This window comes from Embiotoca jacksoni, unplaced genomic scaffold (assembly GCF_022577435.1).
Source record: "Embiotoca jacksoni isolate LCO1_2020_lvr unplaced genomic scaffold, fEmbJac1.0.p SCAF_15, whole genome shotgun sequence".
Taxonomy (NCBI): domain Eukaryota; kingdom Metazoa; phylum Chordata; class Actinopteri; family Embiotocidae; genus Embiotoca; species Embiotoca jacksoni.
In genome coordinates this window covers 8,934,885-8,960,347 of record NW_027185285.1, presented here as the reverse complement: position 1 = coordinate 8,960,347, position 25,463 = coordinate 8,934,885, and the positions used below count along the sequence as shown (strand labels likewise).

Genomic DNA, 25,463 nt, shown 5'->3' with positions numbered 1-25,463 from the left:
TCTCTGGTTCTCTTGCTCACTCTGTGCAATTCTTTGTTTTTGCATCCTTTGGTGCGGCGGAGCCCTCTTTTATTCTGCCTTTTGGCCCCGTTTTCATCTCGTGAAGAGAGAAGCCTCGTGCAGATTTGCTTGTGTTGTCATCTTTCTTTCTCTCACTGTCTATCTGGCATCCAAACACTGAGCATCTCTCTCTCTCTCTCTCTCTCTCTCTCTCTCTCTCTGTGTCTCTCTCTCTCTCTCTCTCTCTCTCTGGGTCCGTATTTCCTATGCATCTCCCCGTGACTGAGGGGAACAGGGACTTGAATCTGCCCTCTTCCTCTCCTGCTCCTCCTCCACCACCACCACCTCCTCCGCCTCTGCTTCACCTCTTGTCCTCTCGCTTCCTAACGGAGGGATAATGTTCTATTTCCAGCTGGTGATCATGGCTGGGACGGTGCTGCTGGCTTACTACTTCGAGTACACGGACACCTTCCCCGTGCACATGCAGGGTTTCTTCTGCTACGACAAGACCTTCTCCAAGCCCTACCCCGGCCCGGACGAGACCAGCAAGGTCCCCCCGGTGCTCGTCTACTCGCTCGTCACAGCCATCCCCACCGTCACGGTAAGAGTTGTCTTAATTCATTTGTAAGGTCGAGAGATCGAGGGAGGGATTTTTGAGGTGCACGGGGGAAAAAAAGCATCCAAGGTGTAGGTAGGAAAAAAGGAGAGTGGGGAAGAAAAAAAATACTTGAAAGGGATGAAGTTGGCAAAGTTTAGGTGGTGTGTTAGATTGTTGCTCTCTATCTGTTTTCACATGGTGTAAAAGTATATGAGAAAACCTTCTACTTGTTATGATTGTAAGTCTGTGCAATGAATCATCTCTGGTGTGTGTGCTGCACCACTGATATAGGGAGCAGATTGGCAAGCTGCATGGAGGTAACCCCCCCCCCCCCCCATCCTTGACAGGCAGGTGCATCTCTGTGTGTGTGTGTGTGTGTGTGTGTGTGTGTGTGTGTGTGTGTGTGTGTGTGTGTGTGGAGAGAAGAAACTGAGATGAGAATCACCTCAGACCACCCAGAGATGTAATGGGAATAAGCAGACGGGTCATTAGAGAGCGAAAGAAAGAGAAAATAAAGAAGGAGAGGAACAGTGAGAGAGACTAATAATAGAGAAAGCAACAGAGCAGAAGTTGGAGTCGAGACAGAACGATAATGGCAGGCAGCAGATGCTGTCTGAACAGAAAAACTCAAGATGATAGGTGAGAAAAAGATACAATGAGCACAGAGGAAAGCAATGTGAAGGGGGTCATGTCCTGTTTTTACTGTATGTGCGTGTGTGGTTGGCTGTGGAGCCTCAACTGAGATGGAAGGCAGTTTGCCTGAAACGTGTAACACCTGGCACCGAACACAGCCACAAACCTCAACAGCTTACATCTCCAACGTTATACAAAAAAACAAAAAAAAACACAACACAACACAAAGCACCGCAGACAGAACCAGCCAACAGTCACAATACAAAGCAGACAAATAGCCGGTCCAGATTATAAGCACATACAAAACCGGAGCCTGCAAAGACAAGAATATCTTACAACTGGAGCACCAAACATGCATAGAGGCGGTTTGTGTGCAGCAGGATGGCCAGGAGGAAGGTTATGGACTGTTATAATGTGGCACCACTCTGTACAGTTTGTCTCAATATTCCCTGGATACTTTCTTTTTTTCTAATTAAGAGTTATGACTTGACGACGTTTACAGCCAGAACAGGACAAAAACAAATGCATGACCAATTGTTTGTATTAACTAGTTTGTCATAAAATTGATATATTTCGGTCTGCAGTATTGATTTAACTGTGTGAAAGTTAGAGTGGAAAGAGGAGTCGTAAAAGTGCGGGTTCATAATTCTATTTAATTGAAAGGAATGCAGTCTTAATACAAGAGTATTTTACTTTATGTCGTCATATTTTTTATTATTATTTCTCATTTCTTTCTTGCCCTGTGATTTATTGAAAGATGGATTTAAAAAAAAAAAAATCTGACTACATTACTGCTGCCCTCTTGTGACACTAGCAGTGATAACAGGAGCAAAAGGTGAAGTTCAGGGGCTTTGTTACTTGGCAACCATAGACTGTATATAAAAATGGATGTAGCTTCCAGGTCTGAAAAGTGAAGTCAATGCGGGGGTGCTTTAAAGTGCAATATCAGTGAGGGCCACCAAGTGCTGGCTCCAGAAAAATCTTTGGGTCCCACAGAATCTCATTCAAATGGTGTCATGGTTGTCAATTGGTTGTTTAGCTCCATGATTGTACCCGAAACTTAACCACACTGTTTCTCTAAGCCTAACCATGTTGTTTATGTGCCCAAACCTAACCAAGCCATAATCATAGCATTGACACATCATCCATCCATCCATCCATTTTCTTCCGCTTGTCCGGGATCGGGTCGCGGTGGCACCGGGCCAAGCAAGTTGGCCTAGACTTCGTGCTCTCCTGCAACATTTTCCAGCTCATCCTGGGGGATCCCGAAGCGTTCCCAGGCCAGCTGAGATATAGAATCCCTCCAGCGTGTTCTGGGTCTTCCACAGGGTCTCCTGCCAGTTGGGCGTGCCCGGAAAACCCCAGGAGGCGTCCTGAACAGATGCTCGAACCACCTCAGTTGACTCCTTTCGACGCGAAGGAGTAGCCGCTCTACTCCGAGTTCCCTCCTGATGTCCGAGCTCCTGACCCTCTTTAAGGTTGAGCCCGGCCACCCTACGGAGGAAACTCATTTCAGCCGCTTGTAGCCGCGATCGCGTTCTTTCGGTCACGACCCGAACTCGTGACCACAGGTGAGGGTCGGAACGTAAATCGACCGGTAAATGGAAAGCTTCGCCTTCCGGCTCAGCTCCCTCTTCCCCAACACTCTCCGGTTAGGCGCCTGTGGTGCTGATGCAGCCGCACCGATCCGCCTGTCGATCTCCCGCTCCATCCTACCCCGAGATGCTTAAACTCCTTCGCTTGAGGCAGGCACTCCAACCCCCCCCCCCCCCCCCCCCCCAGAGGGAGCAATCCACCGGTTTCCGGCAGAGAACCATGGCCTCAGATTTGGAGGTGCTAACCCTCATCCCCGCCGCTTCACACTCAGCTGCAAACCGCCCCGGTGAGTGCTGGAGGTCACGGTCCGAAGAGGCCAACAGGACCACGTCATCTGCAAACACCAGAGAGGTGATTCAGAGACCCCCAAACCTGACGTTCCCCCCCCCCCCCCCCTCCGGTTGCGTCTAGATATCCTGTCCATGAAGGTCACAAACAGGATCGGTGACAGAGGACAGCCCTGGCGGAGGCCAACACCCACCGGAAACATGTCTGACTTATTGCCGAGAATACGAACACAGCTCCTACTGCGGTTGTATAGAGAGCGGACGGCCCGTTGCAACGGATCCGGCACCCTGTACTCCCGCAGCACCCGCCACAAAAAAAAAAAAAAAAAACGGCGGACCCGGTCGAAAGCCTTCTCCAAGTCCACAAAGCACATGTAGACTGGATGGGCAAACTCATAAAACTGATTTATTTTTTCGGCAGTGGTTTGTTTTAGTTTGGGAAGGAAAAGACAAATCCTGTTATCTCGCCAATCAGGGCATCACATCAGACAACACTGAGTTTGGCAGATAACAGTTTGTTGTTCTGGAGGGCATGAACAAGCAATGTGAACTTGTTTGTTTATTTAGTGGCTCTATTTGTGTTTGCATATGTGTGTGTGTGATGGTTAACAAGAAAATATTAATAATGCAAGTGAGGTCCTTAATTTATAATATAATGAAATATAACATTCACACCCCTCCCTATACCCCAATAGTGTTCGCACGGTTTCTTTTGAAAAGCTTCACCGTCACTTTATTACTGTTTGACATTATTGATATACAGCCGTTAAACTTGATTGAACTAAGCTACACTCACTAATCCACACCAAGCAGACCTTTAAAGCTGCCCCAACAGAGGATAAATTACATTGGATGTTGAACTGGGTCAGAGCACATTACTTACACCTGCTAGCCTGCCCCAACCTGTGCTGACAGAGGCCTTGGTGTGACTAAGCAGCAAGGTAAATCACAGCAGTGAGTCCCTGCGATAGTACCATGTCTGGTGCAAATGTGCTTTGCCATTTGCTGCCGGTTCTGGAGGAGCTTTATCTCTTTTTGTCCACTGCAGCAGCAAATCTGTGACTTGTGTTAAGTGGCTGCGCAGCATAAAGCCAACCATCTTTAATTAGAAAATAGAGTTGTGACCTTTTGTATGGTTTTAGGGAACAGGTTAGGAACTGTCATATCCTTTTTGTTGCCAAGCAACATGATTATGTGTGCCATTGTATTATGAACAATTGAACTGTCTTTCAATTTGAAACACATTTTGATTGCATTGAATTTAAAAAGGACAGGTATACTGAAAGAGCATAACGGTATTGCTGTTGCAGAGATTAATTGCAGATCAGAGTGTGGACTCGATTATTTGAACTGACCATATAAATAGAGACCCTGTCTGGATGAGTCACTGAAGGTAGTAATCAGCGTGTGTTTGGATCCGTGCCAGAGTTGTCCGGGCCCAACAGAGGGCAGTCTAGTGCCCAGTCAGCTCCCAGTAGGTTCCCAACATTTAATTCAAATCATCAATCACTTTTTGAAAGTTTCAGCACAAAGAACTGCTCAGAGACAGAAACACAAGAGAGGGGACCTGACCTATATCCACCTATGACTATTTGTAACAGTTATGGTATGTATACATATGTGTCACTTTATGGCTTTATGACTTATAGTAAAGTTACTATTGGTCTAAAATGTCAGGGAAGGAAAACAACAGAGAAAACCATTATTATTTCTAGTTGTAGCCTCTACAATATGTTTTGAAAGTCCCTAAAAGCAATCACTCATGGGAAAGGTAATTTGTTTTAAGTACATGTAAGAGCTGTCCAGATACAACTATTAGATTTTTTTTTTCTAGAGCTTATGCAGTTCAATACAACAGTCTTGCAATAAATTCTACCTTCATGACAGTTAATATAGTAAGTATAATAATGCATTACACAGATAAGGATTTTTAATATAGTGCCTACCCTGTTAATAATAAAGGTACATTTTGAAGGATGGCTGCATTCTTACAGCTGCGTATAGCTATTGTTGATGAGACTTAAATTAATCCAACTCCTTCAGTGGATGTCCAGGGAAACACATTTTCTGTATTATTTTGAATGAGTAAAGATTAGTTTAAGTTGTGTCTAGGCATGATTCCCTTTTCAATGGCAGCAAGCAAAGCCTCCGTTTCCCTATTCAACTCCATTTCTTATTATACAGCCCAAAATTACAAATGCTTCAAGGGGTTTTTACAGTCTGTAGCTACAGCATACAACACTATATATATATAATAATGTAGATAGATATTATGACGAGGTGAGGAGATAACTGAGTAACTAGTAGATTACTTTTTTAAACTAACTTCCCCATTACCAGACTTTACGTGAAAAAGTAATGATACCTCACTGGCTTCCCACCACGTGAATACTGCTAATTCCCGCCTCTGCTAGTTATTGTTGTCATGCCTGTGCAAATTTATCTCTCAATATTTTTTTTTACATTTTTTTTTTAAACAATTGATCCTTGATTTCAAACAGAGGTAATAAAAAGCTGCTTCACCTTTGTATAATTTTGTCAGCTATAAATAGTGAATTAATGAAGCTAACATTAGGTCCATTAGCTCCCAGCCAACAGTTAAATGTTTGCCACTGACTTGTTTTAAAAGGTGATGTCTGTAAAAGGAGTTTTTTTGGGGGGGGTTATGGGATACAAAGAAAAAGAAAGAGATTTTCCTAAATGTTTGTTGAATGTATGATTTCTTTAATGCAACTGTTGAAATCTTCAGTCATCTGGATTTGATGATTTGCTGAAGGAAACTGGTTTGTGGCAGCCTGAGCATTGCCAATGAATTGGTGCTGAAACTGTGTGTCACAAGAATGGAAAGGTACCTCAACCACTGCAGCAGGTCATGAATCTCTTTGTTTGCAATGAAAACTTCTACATCATAATCATATTTCATTTAGAGAACAAAACAAGTGAATATTGAAAATCCATCCACCCCTTGCATTAATAGATTAATTCTGATTGATTTCTGTTAGACTTTATCTGGAGGCAACTGCTCTGCGATTGAGCCCGTGTGTGAACAGAGTAGTCTATTGTCTGGAGATTTCACAGCGTGCGAGTGGTTGTGTTGATGACATTTCTACCACACCTCATGTGTCCATGCAGCATCCCTCTGACACAGACACTCGGCAACAAAGGCGTTTTTTTATGAGGAAAAAAAGCTCGAGTCACCATTGGTTGGCCATATCTCAGAATGTCCTGTATTCTTTATAAATTAAAAGTCCTAATTTAAAATGTTAAGCTTTTTTTGGGGGGCCTCGCCCTTTCCTAGTTCTCCTCACACCTATGTTTTTCTCACGGGCCAATTAACACGTCATCTGTGAACTGATGGGTCTTCTCACCTTGTTTGCTTTTCAATCTGTGTTGAGAGTGACAATCATACAGAGGATGATATCAAAATTCTGTTCTTCTGTCCCACTTCCTGCTCTTTACCTCAGGTGATGAGCAGAATAAGTATTTCATGTGATTAGAATCAAACTCAAATAAAAAAAACATATCAGAAATGAATGCTTAAAGAATAGGAATAAAATGTCACCCTTCACCTTCTGTTCTGACCGTTCCAGTTGAATTCGAGGTGAAGTTCACATTACATCCAACAGCAGATCAGATCAGATCAGATGAAACGACTGTGAAGTCATCTTCAACGCAACACACACGCACACTTGCTGGATCCTTTCGGAACACAGCAAGAGTAGCTGTTCCTCGTTTCCAGTCTTCTGATCGATGATAAATTAAGCTGACTAAATCACGATTGTCATAAATGGTTTCAATTTTATAATCTTACTCTTAGCAAGAAAGCAAATAAGTATATTTCATGAGAGGTCAAGCCATTTATTTAAGCTTAGTCATATTGCTTAGCCTTGGTGAGTGTGACCTGAGATAGGATACAATAATAAATACAGTGTGACTACTTTATTCCAACAATAAAATTGCAGTAGATATTCAGAGTGACTTCTTGCACTTACAGACTGAAATTTGGTCTTCACTTATCTTCTTCCAGCTTCTGTAAAAATCTCCCATTCAGCACTTCTTTCATCTCTTGAAAAAATAAAGAATGTTACTGGAGTTTACTTTAGATTTTTTTTAAGACCTGCTACAGCACATTTTATTTAAAAGGTTGAAACCTTTGAATATTAAACAACGTATAATTCAGTCACCATACAAAGCAGACTTCTGGCTTGTTAGCAATTTAGTCCTCACAACAAGCTCCTCGAAGCAATCTTTTTTTTTTTTTTCAAGTGTCGCCAGAATTTAACATTATTTACCCCACTTTAAATTATACTGCATGTGTCCTGGTTTGTTATATAAGTAATATCCAAAATAATGCGCAGGTCTGAAATGAATGGTGGCAAGTCAGTTATAAACCGTGACCATTTGTCAGTAAGGCTCAAAACATAAGTTAATGATTCGCTGCTATCCAGTCAATGTGTGTGTGGTAGTGTTTTTTTGTTGTTGTTTAAAGCGTGCAGCAGATTGTAAATGACCTGTACAATGAACATACATGTTTAAAAGACATTTCTCTGAGATGTCCTGCCTGTGTCCTCTCCCCCTCGGCCGTAACATCAGTGGGCTGACATTAAACTGCATTACGCGTCACCCTGATGAACCATAACACACCAGCCCCTCAGAAACACCCTCAAATTCATGCACAGTTGCACAGACAGTTTCAAGCTCCTTTTTGTCCTCTCTGCTGTCCATCTTCATCATGAGCTCTTCTTATTGAATACCATGTCTCCTTTTTGTTTTTGAATGCAAAACTACACACACACACACACACACACACACACACACAATCTCAGTCTGTATGCTAACCCAGGTTAATGAGACAGATGGCTGGGTGGGCTCCGCGGTGGGATGGGTGTGGGGGTGGGGGTGAGGTGGGCATTGATCGCTGTGACACTGGCTGCCATAGGAGCATATGTGTCTGGGTGAAGTCTCTCTGGCTTCTGCCCCTCCCGACTTCTGTTCCTTAGTTTGCAGTGGCAAGGGCAGGGGAATCAGTAGAACATGTAAGAAGAGGGGAGGTGGAAGTTCAGATATTGAAGGAAGTGCGGGGAAAGAGAAGAAATAAATGTAAAAACCAGGCCTTTAGCCCACTACAGAAAAGAAATTGATCGAATTGTATTCATGGAAAGAAAAGGTTGGTGTTGTTTTCTTCCCTGCACATTAAAGAGGCTCTATCTGTTCTTTCTATCTGTGGGGCTGATATCCGTACAGAAGGATAATTCACCACAGTCTCGGTTCCCTCTCTGCCCGGAACACAACAGCGGCTTTCATCTAACTGCTCGCGATGATTATCACCCTCCCCGAGCCAGCAGGTGATTGCGTCACCGAGCCATTTTCATATTCACATCATCGACAATCTCCTTGTCACCTTCTCTTTTCTCGTGTCACCTTAACTAGTTTATCTTATTCACTCTCTTTGTAAGTTCACAGCTAGTGCTGCCTGCTCTATATACCGTTTTCCTTTCTGGGCCCAAGGCAGTTATTGCATCAACCTGAGTGGCTATGCAGTGAACAGAGCGAGAGAGAGAGAGAGAGAGAGAGAGAGAGAGAGAGAGAGAGAGAGAGAGAGAGAGAGAGATAGGGTTCATGCCTTCCTGTTGCCTATCTAGTAGATTGTGCAGAAGTCACCCATTCCTGTGAAATGAGATTAGACTGAACAGTGGTTGTCATTTCTGCTTCTTGGCTTTGATCCGTTTTTCAGACAGGCGGAGAAGGGAGACACCTCGGGGGTCCTGCTTGGCTGGTGGACTATCAGGGTTCACTCAGCGCCTCAGAGATCTCTGACAAACGCCAGTCCCCCAATCTGCATTCACAACAGGGGTGCAGCCCAGCTCACCACCCTCCATCCTTGCATCCTTCCACGAGAACGCTGGACCACGTCTGTGGTTTTCTGTGAACGTTTAACTCACACAAGGTGTCTCTGAACATTTTTGAAGAAAAGATGAAAAGCAACAAAACGGGAGGAAGCATGAGTTCTGTAATGAGATCAATGAACGAGAGGCACATGGAAGATGTTTGTACATGGTGTTTAATTGTCGCTGTCTTGGGTTGAATTTTTTCCTATGATTTTGAAATTATTACCCTTCAAGAAAACCTGGTATTTGTATGTCATATATAAAGTTAAAGTTTGAACAGAACACCTGATAGTTCATCATATCCCCGTATTTGAGTGTCTGAGTGGTTATTTCAGACTATACTGATCAGAGGTTATAACTATGTGCTGTGGCAGTGAAGTAGAATCTGTTATGTGCAGCTCCTTTGTTATGTTGTTTGGGTTATTTGAGGGATGAGAGTTTGTTTTATACATTTAGTGGTAACAGTTGGGAGAATTTCAGAGCTCAGTGTTTGTATTCAATACGGCTTTCTCCTGATTTGGAGATGGAGGCTTGCATGTCTGATTAGAAACATTAGTCTAGCATTTTTTGAAGAGATATTGAATTGCAAACAGTTAACTGAGACAATTGATAACACTGTCAAGTCTATACAGATAATATGAAGCCAAAAAACACCAGTCATCTTTTCTTAGCATGAATACTCAAAATAAAGGAAACAGAGAGTCTGGATTTATCCAAAGTTAACCGAATCCACCTCTAAAGCTCACTAATGAACACGTATGCAGTGTATCTAGTTTGTTTAGTCTGTGCATGAAAATTAAGCATGGGGTTTACATTATTTCTTGGATGGGTGCAACATTGAGTCTGATAGCATTAAAATATAATGACTTTCAATAATAACATCGCCATCATTTTCTTTGAATAACTCAACTACAGGGAAAGATAATTATGTAAGAAGACTGAAATGGCTGCTGCCTAAAAATACAGAGCATAAATAGTCTCAAGGACAGGGTTTGATTTCATTCAATCTAAAATGATTATAATCATCTAAATGAAGTTTGAAGGAATTGGTTTTGACCCATGTATATATATAATCTTCAATTTTAAGCACCGAAGTATAACAGGTCCATTCTCTTTCTCTGGAAGTGAGAAGTATTTTCCAGGTAAATTCTGCTATTCAACCCTATCTGTGTCATTGCAGGTACATCCTTCACGTGAGCCCGTGGTTAGTGACATTGACCTGACCCCAACTCTATGACCAAAGGATCACACAGTGTCTCATTGTAAATAAACATTGTACAAGGACATATCGAGGAAGAGTGAAACAACAGAATGAGAGAAAACAATGAGACATAAAACAGCTGTAAGTCCCACTGATGCAGGTTTTTAAGGAATGTAACAGAGCAGGGAAAAAGGGGGGGCGTGAAATTGAACTGGATAAAAATAGAAGGGGAAAGAAAAAGAACATATCTTAACCTACTTTTTCTTACAGAGTGAAAAAAACAATCAAAGGTAGAAGAGGAAAAGAAACATTAACGTGAAAGAGAAGGATTATTGATGAGGTTGTGCTTGTGTAAAACGGAATAAGGAACCGTATGATACTACAAACAAGTGTTTAGGTGTCTGGATTTATATTCTCAGCAGGCTAACAGCGGTTATGATGTGCAGTCACACTTTCCTCAACGGAAGAAGGGTATCTCTCTGTGTGTACGTGACTGTGCGATGGTTGTGGATGTGTATGAATGAGTGGGTGTGCTTTGCACATGCTTCCACTTGTGTAGATGCAGGTTTATGTGAAGTGCCCCATAGCCTTGAGAATGCAATTGTGTTTGCATTTATGCGTCGTGTGCCCATCCATGCATGAATGAGATCATGTTCTTTCCTCAGTCGTCGTTCTCCATCATGTCGTATCACTGTTATTAAACTGCTCCGTCGCTGTCTTATTAGACTCATCCTATCTGTGTTTTCAACCACTTTCCTGTGCCAACACTCTGCTGTTAGCACCCAGAGCGCGCAGACTGAATCCTGGTGAGAACCACGTGTGAGTAAAGGTGGCGGTGATCCTGATGCACTCAGACAAGTGCCGTGTCTTTCGCATCATCCATTAGTCCAAATCCTACATATAGTCTGCATTGCAGAGATTGAGGTTGCTGTAGATGATGGCAGATAATGGGATGCTAGTGACAGCTAAGAATCCCTTTGTACTTTACACATGAATAAGTTTCCCCAACTTGTCAGAAGCATTAGGTCATATGGCTGCAGAGCTGCGCTTCGTTGAAGTGGGTCTGCAGTTGGTCAGTGAAATACAGGAGCTACAGCCTGCTTTCATTAGATCACCTGTCAGAGAAAAACTGAGTATCTCACAACAAAGGTTATGATTGTATTTATTTTTATTTTAAGAGTTTTGGAGTAAGCACTTATTTACTTTAAACAAGAGTCTTGGAAGATATAAGCTAACTAAACTTTTTCTTTATTGGTATGGTATTTTTCCCACTTTACCTGTCTGTAATTCAGCTTTTTGTAAAATGTGATTAAATTAAGAACTGTCAACAACTGTCCGGGTCTTTCATAAACAGATGTGTAGGCTAACTTAGGACAGATATATGCTGTATATAGTATAGATATATACTTGCTTTTTGACCACGCGGTTGCGTATTCAACCCATGGCGTCGTGTTGAAATTGCGGTAATACCTGTGCGCATGGTGTTGTACAGGAGGAATCAAATAGAGTTCATACCAGAGAACTAACGATATAAATAGCTTCCCGATTTGCCTGACATTTCTGAAGTATTTTAAGAAGAAAAATTCTCCATGATCGGTGATTGTTAAAATTGTTTTGCCATCTCATGGGTCCGATGACTGGAGGACAAATCACCCCACCCGCACCATCCGCACTCCCTTTTTCCCACATTTGCCACCATGCGTGGATGAAACAGTCAGGGATTCACTTCACTGTTCACATCGCTGTTGTCCACTCAAAGGCTTGAGTATGCTTCATATGGCATGCTGTCTATTAGCATCTGAAACACCCTTCTCCCACATATTTCTGACATCAGAATCGGGGGGGGGGGGCGACATCTGTCAGTTTTGTGAATTCCTGAAACCAGCAATTTAACAATCCACTCTCACCCTGTGCAGCGAGGAATGAAAGCGTGCAGGAATGGAACGTCTACCTCAAGTTGTGTTGTTCAACTAACACTACAGCTTGAATGCCTTTAAGGAGTGACTGTTAAAATGTGCACTGTTATCCGCACTTGGATGATTCATCTCCACTCACACCCCTGACAGCAGGCTTCGTACCCTTCACACCCTGCGGCTCTTCGGAACAGCTAATACAACCGAGCGACAACCCACTGTGACGTCACCCACTGGTTAGTCTTGGCATTTAGGCTGCTGCCATCTTTGGTTTTTTGGAGCCAGAAGTGACCATATTTGGACGAATTAGAGAGGAGCGAGGGGTGGATCTGGCTAAGGATCTGGCTAAGAACCTGGGGACACTATGCCCCTCTCGCCTATGCCAGCAACCTGACTGCCATCAGGTTGTCAATCAAACCGACACGCCCCAAACATACCCGTCTTTAAGCCCTAACATGCAATTATTTTCAGAAGCACCACTGAGCAGAAGGAGTGAATGTAACGAATGACGCCATAATGACCTGTGGAAAACCTTTATTGACTTCATATTTTATGAGAAAAGTTGACACTTTTTAAGCGAGAGGCCATTTGAACCAGAGGTTTTTTGGAGCCAGCCCCTAGTGGTGCTCAGTGTTATTGCACTTTAAGGCACTTTGCATTAGCTTTATTTTTCAGACCTGGAGGCTACGTCCATTTTTATATACAGTCTATGATTTCCATACTTTTAACTTTGGACGTAGTTTTTACCTTGACTGATAGGGTTCTCTATTAAAACACTGTTTACTGTTAGAACAGTTTTTGATGATCATATTTGTTTTTTTCCCCTGTGCTGTTAGCCAGGCTCAGTTTGAGTCACGTATGCACTGCGGCACTTTGTGTGACATTTTAATCAACATCTGATGACAGCCTCGGTCAGTCAGATCTGATCAAACCACGGCAGTCATGATGAAGAAAATTTGTGGACATTCTGAGTGTTCAGCTCATCGGAATTCCCCAAAATATTGATATTAGGCTTTTTCCCCAAAAACGTGCTGCTCATGTTGTCAGGAAAGAGCTGTTTTGCAGTTATAAACTTTGAATTGTTAGCCCTATACCAAGACCACAAAAAGATTAACGCTACCAAAAGTCTCAGTGCTTCATGCAAAGTAGGTACATTTTATACAATTGCTCTGGATCTAGAATACATTATAATTCCATCTGTTTCTTTCTTTATTATGTTTTGTTTCCTGCCACCTTATTTTATTGCAAACACAGATGGATTAGAGTCAGATGCTATTTGCAGAAGGGAATACGAATGGAAGTAATCTGTATCTCGCTGCTCGCTGCAGCGGCACGTTCAGGCTGATTCCAAGATGCTTGATTTGTCCCTCGCAGCTTTATTGACATCATTCCAGATGATGGTAACACAACATGCCATCTCTCCTGTGTTTTGACTAACTCACTCCTTCAGACAATCTCTCACGGTGCAGATTCACCACCACTTTAAAAGAATCATGCAGAGAATTTTCATCTATTCTGGCATTCTTTTCTCCATCTTTTAAATGCTCACTAAAAAACAGTTTATTTATAAAACTACGTATAAAATAAGATCTATAAATATAAGATGTTGTTTTTTTTTAATCTAAAATGTTATATCCTCCTCCTCTTTAGTAATGTCCCTCTAATCTTCTCTGCTCTCATCCTGTTCTCTTTATTCCCTGACTCCCACTGCTCCTCTGTCATCTCCACAATCCTCTCCATTCATCTCATCGCTCTGAGTAAAACATCCCCGCTTATTGTCTTCTAATAGACACGTACTCATAAGAAGGGCCATTCTGAATGCACACTCACATTTGGCTAATACCCACTGACACAAATTGAGATCTGATTACTTACACACACAGAGCAGAATCCTCCAGCTTCCGTGTGCAGACAGAAATGGGCTCTGTAGTCAAGACGCTTGTTTGTGCATGCACAGAGATTTCATCACGTCTTATGTCTGTATTAATGTTTCATTCCTTTACTTCTCTCTCTTGTTCTTTATCTAAATGATGCACGTCCTCGTCTACACTTCTTTCTTTTTTCCCCCCCAATCTCGCAGCTCTATGCAACGGCAAAAATCGCGTGTCCCGTGACGGCACGTTTCTGGACGCATCGCACTACTTCTGCGTTGTCAGCGTATAGATTTGACGGGCAGTTTAATTTCAAGGAATTATAATCCCGTTGTCTCTAAAATGCAGTGACAGCCTCGTCACATTTAACTGTGAATCCTTGAAGGAGCGGTTGGGGCGGAGGCAGAGAGCCGGAGCGCATCCCACTGCAGCGGAGACACATCATTTAGAAATGTTGGTTGAAATGATGTGAAACATGATTCACGAGGATGCCATCCACGCATGGATAATTCAGTCCTGCAGTGCTACCCACAACCTTTCTACCTCCAACATAATTTCCTCTCATCTGTCCTTACTCTTCAACTCACTGTCACACTTTCACTTATTCTCTCACTAGTCCTTTGACCCATAGACAGATTTGGTTTCAGGAGTGAGGTGCACAATGAAGCTGTGAGACTTTTGTTTTTGCAGAGTAGCATCTGCAGATGTTTACTCCCAGCAAGCTGCATCCTGTAGTGGGTTAGAAAATTCTGTAAAAAAAAAAAAAACAATTTATGACATTTACATGAATTAGGATTACAAGAAACATTTAAAGAAAAAAATAAAATAATGTGGGCACTCCAATTTTTTAACCCCATATATACTCTTTACCAGACTTCCATCCAGTATCTATCGCCGCTTCATCCTGAACAGGTTCATATGGGGGCTGGAGTCTGTCCCACCGGACTATTGGTGAAGGCAGAGTACACCCTGGACAGATCATCAGTCTCTCACAGAAACACAGACAGCCGTTTACACTCACATTCACACATAGAGCCCATGTAGGACTGTGGAAGGAAGCCAGACAGAGAAAATGCAAACTCCACACAGAAAAGCCCCAGCTGACCTGGACGTTCAAACCCAGATCCTTTGTGTTGTAAGGTTAAAGTGCTAACCACTGCACCACCGTGCCACTACTGCAAAGCCTCATAGTCAATGTTTTTCTTATCAAATCTATGTAACTCTATAAGTTCCACTGTTTAAAAGTAGGTCTAATTAAAGTTTGTGTTCAATTCAAAACTAAAACAACTCATTGTCCGGAGGTAAACAAATCCGTCCACCTGCACCTCACTAATTAATGTTACATCTTGTTTGTCATAGATGGGAGTAGCTCGTCCTCAGGAAGCTACCAGAGTCTGCAAATAATCACTGTGCCCGTCCAAGAAACCTTATAATCAGTAACTTGTGACATTTTGGAGGTACAGGAAGCAGATTTTGTTCACTTTTAAACAGAACCAGGATGGCTGCTTCCCTCTGTTTCCGGGCTTTACGCTCCGCAAAGATAACTGTTTTATTTAAATGTATTAGAAAAGAGTGGTATAAATGTTTTAATATCAACAAGAAAGCCAGATGTCAAACTCTTTCACTAAATTAAAGAAATGGAGTACAACTAGCCAATGAAATTTCTTTGTGTGATTTTTTTTTTTCACTTATCATTTTATTTAACTTTGTAGGAGCTCGTAAAAGAAGGTAAACATACAAACATTTCAGTTTTGTCAAAAAGTCAGAGATGCACTTGTGTGATTTTTGGTGTTTGAACAGTATGAGTAGGAGGACACTGTTCAAAGAGAATAGAGAAATCAACCTGAAACTGTAAAGTCGGGGGATTGGGAATATTATTTTTGAAACGTTTGGGCTACTTTACAACTGACTCTGTAAAAAGTACAATCACAAATGCAGAGATTAACCCTTCACTATGAATAATAGTATTAGACAAAAAGGGCAACTGGGGGAGTAGTACTACTATATGCTCCCAAAAAGACCTGCCACCCACTCCTTTACAGCTTCGCCCAAGGTGAAGTGTTCAAGTGCACTCATCCAAGGGTGACAGCACACTGTTATCTCACATTTTGTGGTATACACAGGCTCTGCAAACCAGCAATCCCCATGGAAACAGCCACTATGCTGGCCGTTAATTGCACCCTAAACTCTTGTCCGCAGTGTGACGACACATCTAACATCTCTGATTCAAAGCCACTGATTAACTCCCGCCCCAGCTTTGATTTCATGCTCATATTAGTGTTTAGAGGGTTGTCACGGAACACACAGTTGGGTTGTGTTTCTGTAATGGGAGAAATCTCTTGGCTGGGCATGCGCTTCACAGCACTGCTGCACTGGCTGGGCCCCTGCGTGCTATTAACTCTTCAGACTTGGCTGAACCCACTTGGAAATGCTTTCGAAGCACGAGATTTGACTGAAACGTGAAACATTCTCTTCATCTCTCGTCTTTTTTTCCCCCCCTCTGACTTTGATAGTAATTCTTTCGTTTGCACCTGCTCTCCCTCTTCAGACAGCAGTGCTTCAGACACTGCTATTGTGGGGCATAAATTGGGAATTACAGTACATTAAGTATTGAAAAAGGAGGGTGGAGTTTGATGGCTCCGTGGAGTACGTCCAGTGTAGTGGGTCCCTCTACTGTCACAGCAGTGCACGCAAATTGTGAGGATGATTTAAGATGAAGCATGTCTCTGTCATAGATAGTTATTCACTGAGAAAGCTACGTTTTAGTGTCTGTGTTTGAGTGCTGCAGGCTCTCATACAGATGAGCTTCACAGTTGCAGCCCATTAAGGGATCATCAGTCTGGAGAGGCACCGCTGTTCAGAGTCGCAGGAAGCAAATTGAACGCAGTGATCTGACCAAAGTCTCTGCCACAGGTCCAATGCTTATCACGAAAACTGTGAGCAGCCAACAACAATGGCTGCTATTTTTGATTACAGAAATTTCCACACAGTATGGAACTCACCTCTCCATCTGACCACAGCCAGAGAGCCCACACTTAATTAAAGAGATCTCGATTCTGGTGTGTAATTAGAGCATTTTGCAGTGTGAGTTGTGAGATCATTAGTAATGCGTCATTCTTCAACACCATCATGGCAAAATGATCCTTTATGTAAAGCTGTATATTGTTAGAATGTGAAGATAAACAAAGCCCGTGGTTATTGTCTTTTTCCTGTAAACTATTTGTAACGTCATGTACAATCACTTCTACATTTGCTTAAGTGCTATTTATTCCTGCCTAAGCCATGTTTATTTTTTGATTTATTAATTTATTGTGGCCACACTACAATACACTGTATTTTTTTTTCCAATCAGTATACCATAAATATTTATCATACGGGACTGCGTGGGTTTTTTCATTGTGCTACAGCTTCTTCCCACAATCCAAAAACATGCATTCTTGGTTAATTACTGGTTGTAAATTGGTTGTAGGTGTGAATGGGAGTGATTGTCTGCCTGCGTTGGCCCTGTGATGGACTGGTCCTTGTCTTCACCCATAATCAGCTGAGACAAGCATTAGCCCCCTGTGACCCTGTTCAGGATAAAGTGGATATCGACGATGGATGGATGGATGGACGGACAGACGGATGGATGGATACACTTATCAAACAAGGTTAAAAGTCTACAGCGGTACAACCAGCTCTATTGTGCTTTTCATGCTGCACTTAGCCCGAGGCTAACAGCTGTTAACCTTGGGCTAAGAAATGTACTAACCCTGACTTTAGCCAAGTGCTTTCTGGCCCTGCTCTGAAACAGGGTTAGCCATGAGTTTTTTTGGGGGGTTGTCCCCTAAAAATGGACTTAACCCATGTCTAGAATATGCCAGTGTAAAACAAGACTACAGTAAATTTGCTGCTTGTTTTTGAAGACTTTTCCAGTGACGCGTCATTCAAGATTGTGAACATAATTTCCACACATTTAACCCAGGGCAAATAGAAGCAGCAATGTGGGGGAGCATAACCCCCCCCCCAAAACAGTTGGTAACATGATCCCATAGATTCAGTGCACCAGATGTAACAACAGACAGTACATGTAGGCTAGGTAAGAAATAAAAACGAATACACTGAACATGTTCAAACATCAGCTCTCTGTTTTCATTGTGTGTGTGCAGATTCTTGTTGGAGAGCTGTGTGCCTTCTTCACCAAAGCAGAGGGAACCCAGGAGAAGACCATAGTCACTGCAGACTGCTGCTACTTCAACCCACTACTGAGACGCATAATACGCTTCCTTGGTGAGCACGCTGTTTTCTAGTCTGCACTTTACAGACTCGACTGTGTGGCCCCGTTCACACCCGGCACTAACATGTACAGTATCTCCACACGTCTCCGGTGGCACAATAGCACATTCAGAAGCACAAGTAGAGAGGAGTAAAGCAACAGACCTATTTAACAAAATTAGATGCCATTGCTTACTCGACCCTCATTTAATGTGCCATCAATTAGCCTACTTCTGACATATTTCACACCCTGAACCATCAGGCTAGACCTGATCGTGTCTGTTTCAGGTTATTTCATTATTCCGACGGGTTTCAGAGGGATGCTAGGAATGAACCGTGTAAGAGGGCGGGGCTCTTCCACAGCTGTAGGTTTGATGTGTGTCAGAAATTACAGACGAGGTTAACTAAAAAAAACGAATAACTAAACCGGAACGAGGCTTCGGTGTAACAAGAATCAGGTGGTCTGATCAGATCAAATGTCAATACGTTTCCAACGCGTCTTGTGTGCATTCACACCTGTACTATGAGCTGTCCACTTGTGACCGGGTCACCCAGGACCCATGTTAGCTCACCCTGAACAGGGTCTGTCTGATTTTATCAGGAAGAGGGTGAGAAAACAAGAACCAGATCAAAACATCATGAAATAAAAGGTTTAAGTGTAAGAACGTGACCTTGTACACTTCAGAGTGTGTCAACCAAAGCTTGTATATGCACCTGTTAATTGGATGATAAAATGTGGTCAGATCTTTGTAGTCGAATATTCAGCACCCTGGCAGGAAGACTCTCATGAATATTGAGCTGCGTACTAATTTGCATCTTGAGCTGAATCAGCTGAGGTGAAGGCTTTTGTAGCAATTTCACACCTCAGCTGATAATAATGTACTAGAGCTATTTTAAGGAGAAAACATTTATTATCAAAAGTTTTATCTCAAAGTGCGGTTACACGTTTTGATATCTCTCCCTCAGTCAAACATGGAATGCGCTTTTCTTTTTTCTTCCTTCTGTACAAATAAAATGTACCACTTCTTCATCACCTTTTCCACAACTTGTCCACCTCTGTGACGACTCTCCCTCACGCTCGTGTCCTCCCCAGGTGTCTATGCCTTTGGCCTTTTCACCACCACCATTTTCGCCAACGCCGGCCAGGTGGTGACAGGAAACCAGACGCCTCACTTCTTGTCGGCCTGCCGGCCAAACTACACAGCGTTAGGCTGCCAGTCCACCATGCAGTACATCGCAGAGCGCCGCGCCTGCACGGGCAACCCGCTGATTGTCATGACTGCACGCAAATCATTCCCATCGAAGGACGCAGCTCTCAGTGTCTTCTCAGCGGTGTACACAGTGGTAAGGTTGGAGCACGCTCGGGGTGATGCTGCCTCTGTAAAGATTTGCGACTGTACTCCTCTCTACTGATGTTTATAGGCTACACAGTCAGAATTTAAGACCCACCGATTATCATTACGTATTCAATTTACGCTGAGTTTAGAAGATAGGCTCACCGGTGAGAAATCTTTTCAGAGCACAGGGAAGTGATGCATCAGAAGGAATCTGTGCTCAGGATGAACGTGAAGTGGATTTCACCTGCTGGTTAGCACATTAAACCTGCTGGGGTCTCCTTGGATTCCATTTGTCTCAAACAAACCGCCCATACACCCATGTTGGCGTGTGGAGTGTGTCTTTTGTTTTCGTTTCCATATATTTTCGTCATACTCCTCCAGACTTCTATCCTCTTCTGTTTTCTCTGTATGTTTATTACTTGGGATCATGAAACCTGAGTATTGGTTGATTTGGTTAAAATTGACCCAGTTTCAACTCACTTGAGTGAATACATGTTTTTGTGTCCACCTTCATCTTTTTTTTTTTTTTCGAATTTTGAAATGAACTTGCAGTACCTCTAAAATTCTATTTGTGTTCAGTCTAAGCACACCTTAATCCTGTAAGATGTTGGCTATTCTTTTGAAATTTTCACCTGAAGAAACAGCCCCAGATTCAGCCAGTAACAGCTGCAAAGCTTTTAGGGCAAAAATGAACGACCGTGGGCTCTATGAATGAGACACTTTGGAGAATTTGTAAATATGTCTCCTCCTCCTTATCACCAGGCCAAAGTGGGGGTTGTGACATTTTTACTTCTGCCCAATTCAAATTAAAGAATAAATAACAGCCTTATAACAACGAGTCAATGACACGGATGTTATTGAACGAGCTGTAAAAATTCTCAACTGCAACTCTTGTAGATTTTATGCGACAGAATTGAAGGATAAAGAATAAATGCCGGATATCCATCAAAGTAGTCTTCGGCAGCCTCTTCAGTGAATGTGTCATGCTTGGCAACCTTCGAAAAATGGTGTGTTTTAATAGCAGATGTGGCCTGGTCCTGGTATTAGAGACCTCCAGGGTTAAAGGTGTAAACAGAGATCCATAATGTCTACCTAACAGCTGTGAACAGGCTTATAAAACTATTCATTTAAGTTTTCAGTGGCATTAATCAGCCAGTAAGAGGAAGTAAATCTGATGCTCTGTTTCACACCTTATTGCTTTTCTTCTGTTCGATTTAATCAGGCGGTAGTGACGCTCACACGATGTGCTTGCGTGTTCTTTGTGGCCTCCCGTGTTCGTTGTACCCTACTGTGCGCTCCCTCCTGTGTGTCTTTCTCCAGATGTACGTGACGCTGGTTTTCAAGACCAAAGGCACGCGGCTCACCAAGCCCACCATCAGCCTCACCCTGCTCTGTCTGGCCATGTTAGTAGGCGTGGTCCGGGTGGCTGAGTACCGCAACCACTGGGCTGACGTCCTGGCAGGATTCTTCACCGGTGGAGCCATCGCCGTGTTTTTGGTGAGGAGAGAGGCGGAGGAGGGAATGACGGTGGAACAGGTGGACGAGTAGATTGAAGAAAAAGACAGGTTTTAAAGCACTCCACCGATTTTACACATGAAGATTCGGTCACTTGTTACAAAGACTGTGATTTAAGCTGTGAAAACAGTTGTAAAATGTCGTCTTCAACTCTCGAGGAGCTTTTTAAGAAAATAACCCCGAAGATGTCATCAGAGCTATCGGACTGGCCTTGAGATTTCAGATTTTTAAAGTGCCCCTGAAATCACATTTAATCATCATCAATCACTCATTTGATCATCTAAAATAACGTAAGCGTGTCACTGTTAGTCGCTTTTTATTATTAAAAGGGAGAAAGAAGATCTGACAGCAGCTGCAGGCTGGAAGAGAGAACCAAAGTAGACAATCTATCGCAGGCAGACAGCAAGTTGTTTGCACCAATTTTGAGGATGAAGGACCAAATAGACGCGTAAACAGACCAGGCTGACGTTCGGAAGCACGTTTACAAATAGTTTAACATGATGTAGCTCAGTAGCTACCAAGCTCACTGACATTAGCGGCACACTTTTCCTGAGGTGAACGTTTGTTCGGTGTCGAACGTGCAGGACAAGTTGTGTGTTCATGTTCAGAAGTCAGATAGATGACGTCAGCATGAACGTTGAGCATGTGTTGTTGTTCAGAGTTGTCTGTGGCGTCTGGCTCAGTGGGACCCTCTGCTTTGTCGCTACTGCTGTATGTGAGATTTACGTAGATGGGTCCATGAACCTCTTACATGTCTTGGAGCTGCTGCAGAGGTCGACCGGCTGACATAGGAGTGCCAACTGCTAATGCTGCTCAGCTGAACCTTCCAGGCTGTAAACAACTGTCCCATGCGGTTCGCTGTGTCTCTCGCTCTCTCTCTCTCTCCCACCCACATGGCATCAGTCCTCTTTTGTGTTTGCACCTTGAAGAACTCCACAGCGCGAACAGCATACAGTAGATTTAACTCGCTGATAGAATTGCTGATATTGCTGACTGGCGCACTTGTTGTTCTGTGTTAGTTTAGTTTTGATTCATTTCATTTGATTGAGGCAAATATCTTGCCTGGACGCCCCGCTCGTCAATTTCTCCTAGCCAGTTTGCAACAAACAAATTTCTCTCCCGTTTTTAAATGTTGAACATGTTGAAGTGGTTTGAGGGGGCGCGCGTGTGTGTGGTGTGTGTGTGGTGTGGTGCGCGTGTGTGTGTGTGTGTGTGTGTGTGTGTGTGTGTGGAGAGAGATTCCAGTGTTTTTGAAGCTTAATTCACGTTTCCAAATTTCCAGTTTCCGTAGCTTTGATTTTTACCATTCTTTTTTGAAAAGCAATGGAATGATGAAGCACTGGATTACCCTTTTAAACCTTTTAGCAGGGTCCTTCAGAAGTCGAGGAGAGAAGAGGTGGATACATGACCTTTTCTAAGCCACGCGCTACTTAGTTACTGTAGCTGTGCCTGGCAAGCTTCCATTCCCACATGGCTCAAAATGCAGTTTAAATGTGCACCTATTGCTCAGAGATGACATCATGCCAAGAAACCGCCACGTAATGTTGATCATGTGGAGGACAAGATAGTAAAAGAGCAGCATTTTGTTTTGGTAGCACAGGGTAAGCGTTTGACAAGTGCAATACAATCTGACTTCCACTTCACCAAATACTGTATGTAGTAAGATAGTTACCCAGACCATGCTGATGTTTGCGGCCTAAATTAGAGCAGATAAATATGTATTAGTCCATTCCTTACAAATTTATGATCCCTCATACCCTTACAGTACTTTCACACCACCTCGTTTGATTCGAATTGTTTGATTCCTTTCACATCAGCTTTTTTTGGCCTGAACCGACTTAGCAGGTGTGAAAGTTGCCTCGTAACAAATTTGGTCCAACCAAACGAGGTGGTTTCAGTTGTCGCTGTCTACAAACAAATCAATGTCAAGTATAAGGACGTAGTATGTCATGCAAAGGTCGTCAGTGCAGTTGCATTAATTGCGATGGGATCTGGACTTTCAGGTGTGAAAAACGCCCTCAGATCCCGGTTATTAGAAGCCCCTGCTGCAGCTGTGGTTACTCTGCTATGACTGAAGACTCGCTGTTCAGGAGCACAGTTTAACAAATGGTCTGTTCTCCTCACAGCTTTCTTTCTACCCTCTGTAACTCTTTCTCTTGGTCTCTGTCTGCAGGTCACTTGTGTGATAAACAACTTCCGGCAGTTGCAGCCCAGTCCTCCTCCACCGCGAGCCCAACGTCCTGAGTCGGTTTCTGGGCATGCCCATGGTGACGCTGCCCTGTGTGGAGAGTCCACTCGAAAAGTTAAGTGGTCCTCAGGTAAGGGGCGGGGGTGGGTGTGAGGCACCCAGTGCTCAAAGGGCTAAGATACACCACCCCTTGTCTCTTAACTGAATCCGTGATCCTCTGTTTTCCTCCACCGAAACGAGCAAATCTCCAAACACGCATGCTCCAAGCCCCAACTGCACCCCCCACCACCACCACCCACCCACCCCTCGGTCCCAACAATAACACCCAAGTGAATCCTTTACATCTCTGCGCTCACAAGCCTTGTTGTAGGCTGTAAAGAACGTCGCTGAGATTTGTTCTACGGGAGTGAAATGAGCCGCAGTTCGATTTCAGCCAGAGGATGGAACAAATTGTGAGCGTGTTTGCTTTGGGAAAGAGGCGCTTGCCTCACTCCGATACCCTGCTGTGTTACACATTTTTCCTCATATCGGGGATTTAGAAAGTCGCTATCTCTTTGAGGTGAGTCAGCAGTTTTGGCTGACGCACGCAAGGTGTAGTTTACCATTTGGATAGAAATGCAAAGCAGCAGGCTGGAGGAAAACTATGAGCTCAGGCAGAAAGAACAGTAAAAGGTCTTAGCGATTGCAGAGGTCCCCCTTCTCTCAAAAGCGCTGCATTTTCGAAAGAGATTCTCTCAGGGGTGAAGTCCAAGTATTTAGGAAGATGTCTTGCGTCCTCTGTGGTCTGTCACCGTCACTAACCCTCACCTGACTGCCTCTTTTCCTCTGTCTCCCACCTTGCCTCTCTCCTCTCAATCTGCTCCCTTGTCCCTCGCTCTCCTCTAGCACCCCGCGCTCTCCGCCTCCTCCCCACCTTACAACACCTACGTCCAGCCATTCTAACCAACTCTGAACCTTCTTTTTCCCCGTCACCGTCACGCCTCACTATATCTCCGTCATCTGTTGCCTTATTTTCTGTTTGTGCATCTGTTCTCTCTCCTCGGCCCCGCCCCTCATCCCGTGCATCGCTCTTGAATTATTCTTTTCTTCACTTTTCTCTTTCCTCCGCCTCCCCTCTGCCCCGTCCTCTCTCTTTCTCACTCTCTCTTTCCCCTGCAGACTCCGCGGGGATCTCCGTTCACCGAGATCACATGACCATCAGCCCTATCGGTTCCCGCCACTCCCGATGTCCTCATACCGTCTCGCTCCATTTCCAGCGAAGTCTAGACCAGTCGGAGCAGCACTCGCCGCACTGCGCCGCCCATCCGGCCTGGGCGGTACGCAACGCTGCACCGCTCCTATTCCACGCAGGTCTAGATCTCCTGTAATACGTGAAATGCAGCACAAACACACCTCACCCTCTTGCCCTCTCAACCCCCGGGGAACCGATAGGCAAACTCTTCAAAGAATTTCTCTTTTGCAGGATGTCCGTTAAAGTAAAACTGAACATTCAGTACAGAGTCAGGTACTCTACATCTCTTTAGCTTTTTTTTTTTTTTTTTCATTCTGAATATTCTTCTTAAACCTTTTTTGTATAAACTCGATCATGCGAAGCTGACTTTCATCTTCAGTGGTGTGAACTGTGAGGGAAAAAAAAAAACACATCAAACTGTGACCACTGAGAATGTCTGCCGCTTATTTTTTTTTTTTTATTTTTTTTCTTATCACCCTACCCCCTCAATTGTATGAATGAGTTTACACCCGTTTGAAGGAGGCACGTACTGAAAGCTCAACGTGACAGTGAACTCCCGGGATGCAGCTTTGATGTTTTGCTGTCAGGAGGCTGCCATGTTGGACCAAAGAAACCTGCTGAAGGAAATGTGTGCTGCTGAGATTTACCTGAAAAAACAACAACATCATCCTTTTAGCAAGCTGTGCACACCACGCAAACAAACACATGCGCACCCTTTTCCTCCCTTGGTCGCTTTCTCTCACACTCCTTATCTCATCCCTTGCACACACACACACACACCACTCACACACACACACACACACACACACTCACACACACTGGAGTCTGACTAGCAGTGCCCTAGTCAGCTACGCATGAGGTTTACCCAGATCAAAGGATCCATTTCATATCTCTCAGCAGAAGCACCAGACAAAAGCAAGCAGGATGAAAGTATAGACATCTTCACTCTGG

At 43.5% G+C, this 25,463-nt stretch overlaps 1 protein-coding gene across 1 annotated transcript; it reads left to right on the top strand.

Moving 5' to 3' along the window:
* Positions 1-24,640, top strand: plppr2a (phospholipid phosphatase related 2a). Its single transcript, XM_069149341.1, is given in 8 exon segments — positions 1-601; positions 18,136-18,256; positions 19,335-19,585; positions 20,899-21,075; positions 23,267-23,344; positions 23,346-23,395; positions 24,440-24,495; positions 24,498-24,640. Coding segments are annotated over 8 exon segments (987 nt in total). The 5' UTR covers positions 1-397; the 3' UTR covers positions 24,548-24,640.
* The last annotated feature ends 823 nt before the right edge of the window (positions 24,641-25,463 follow it).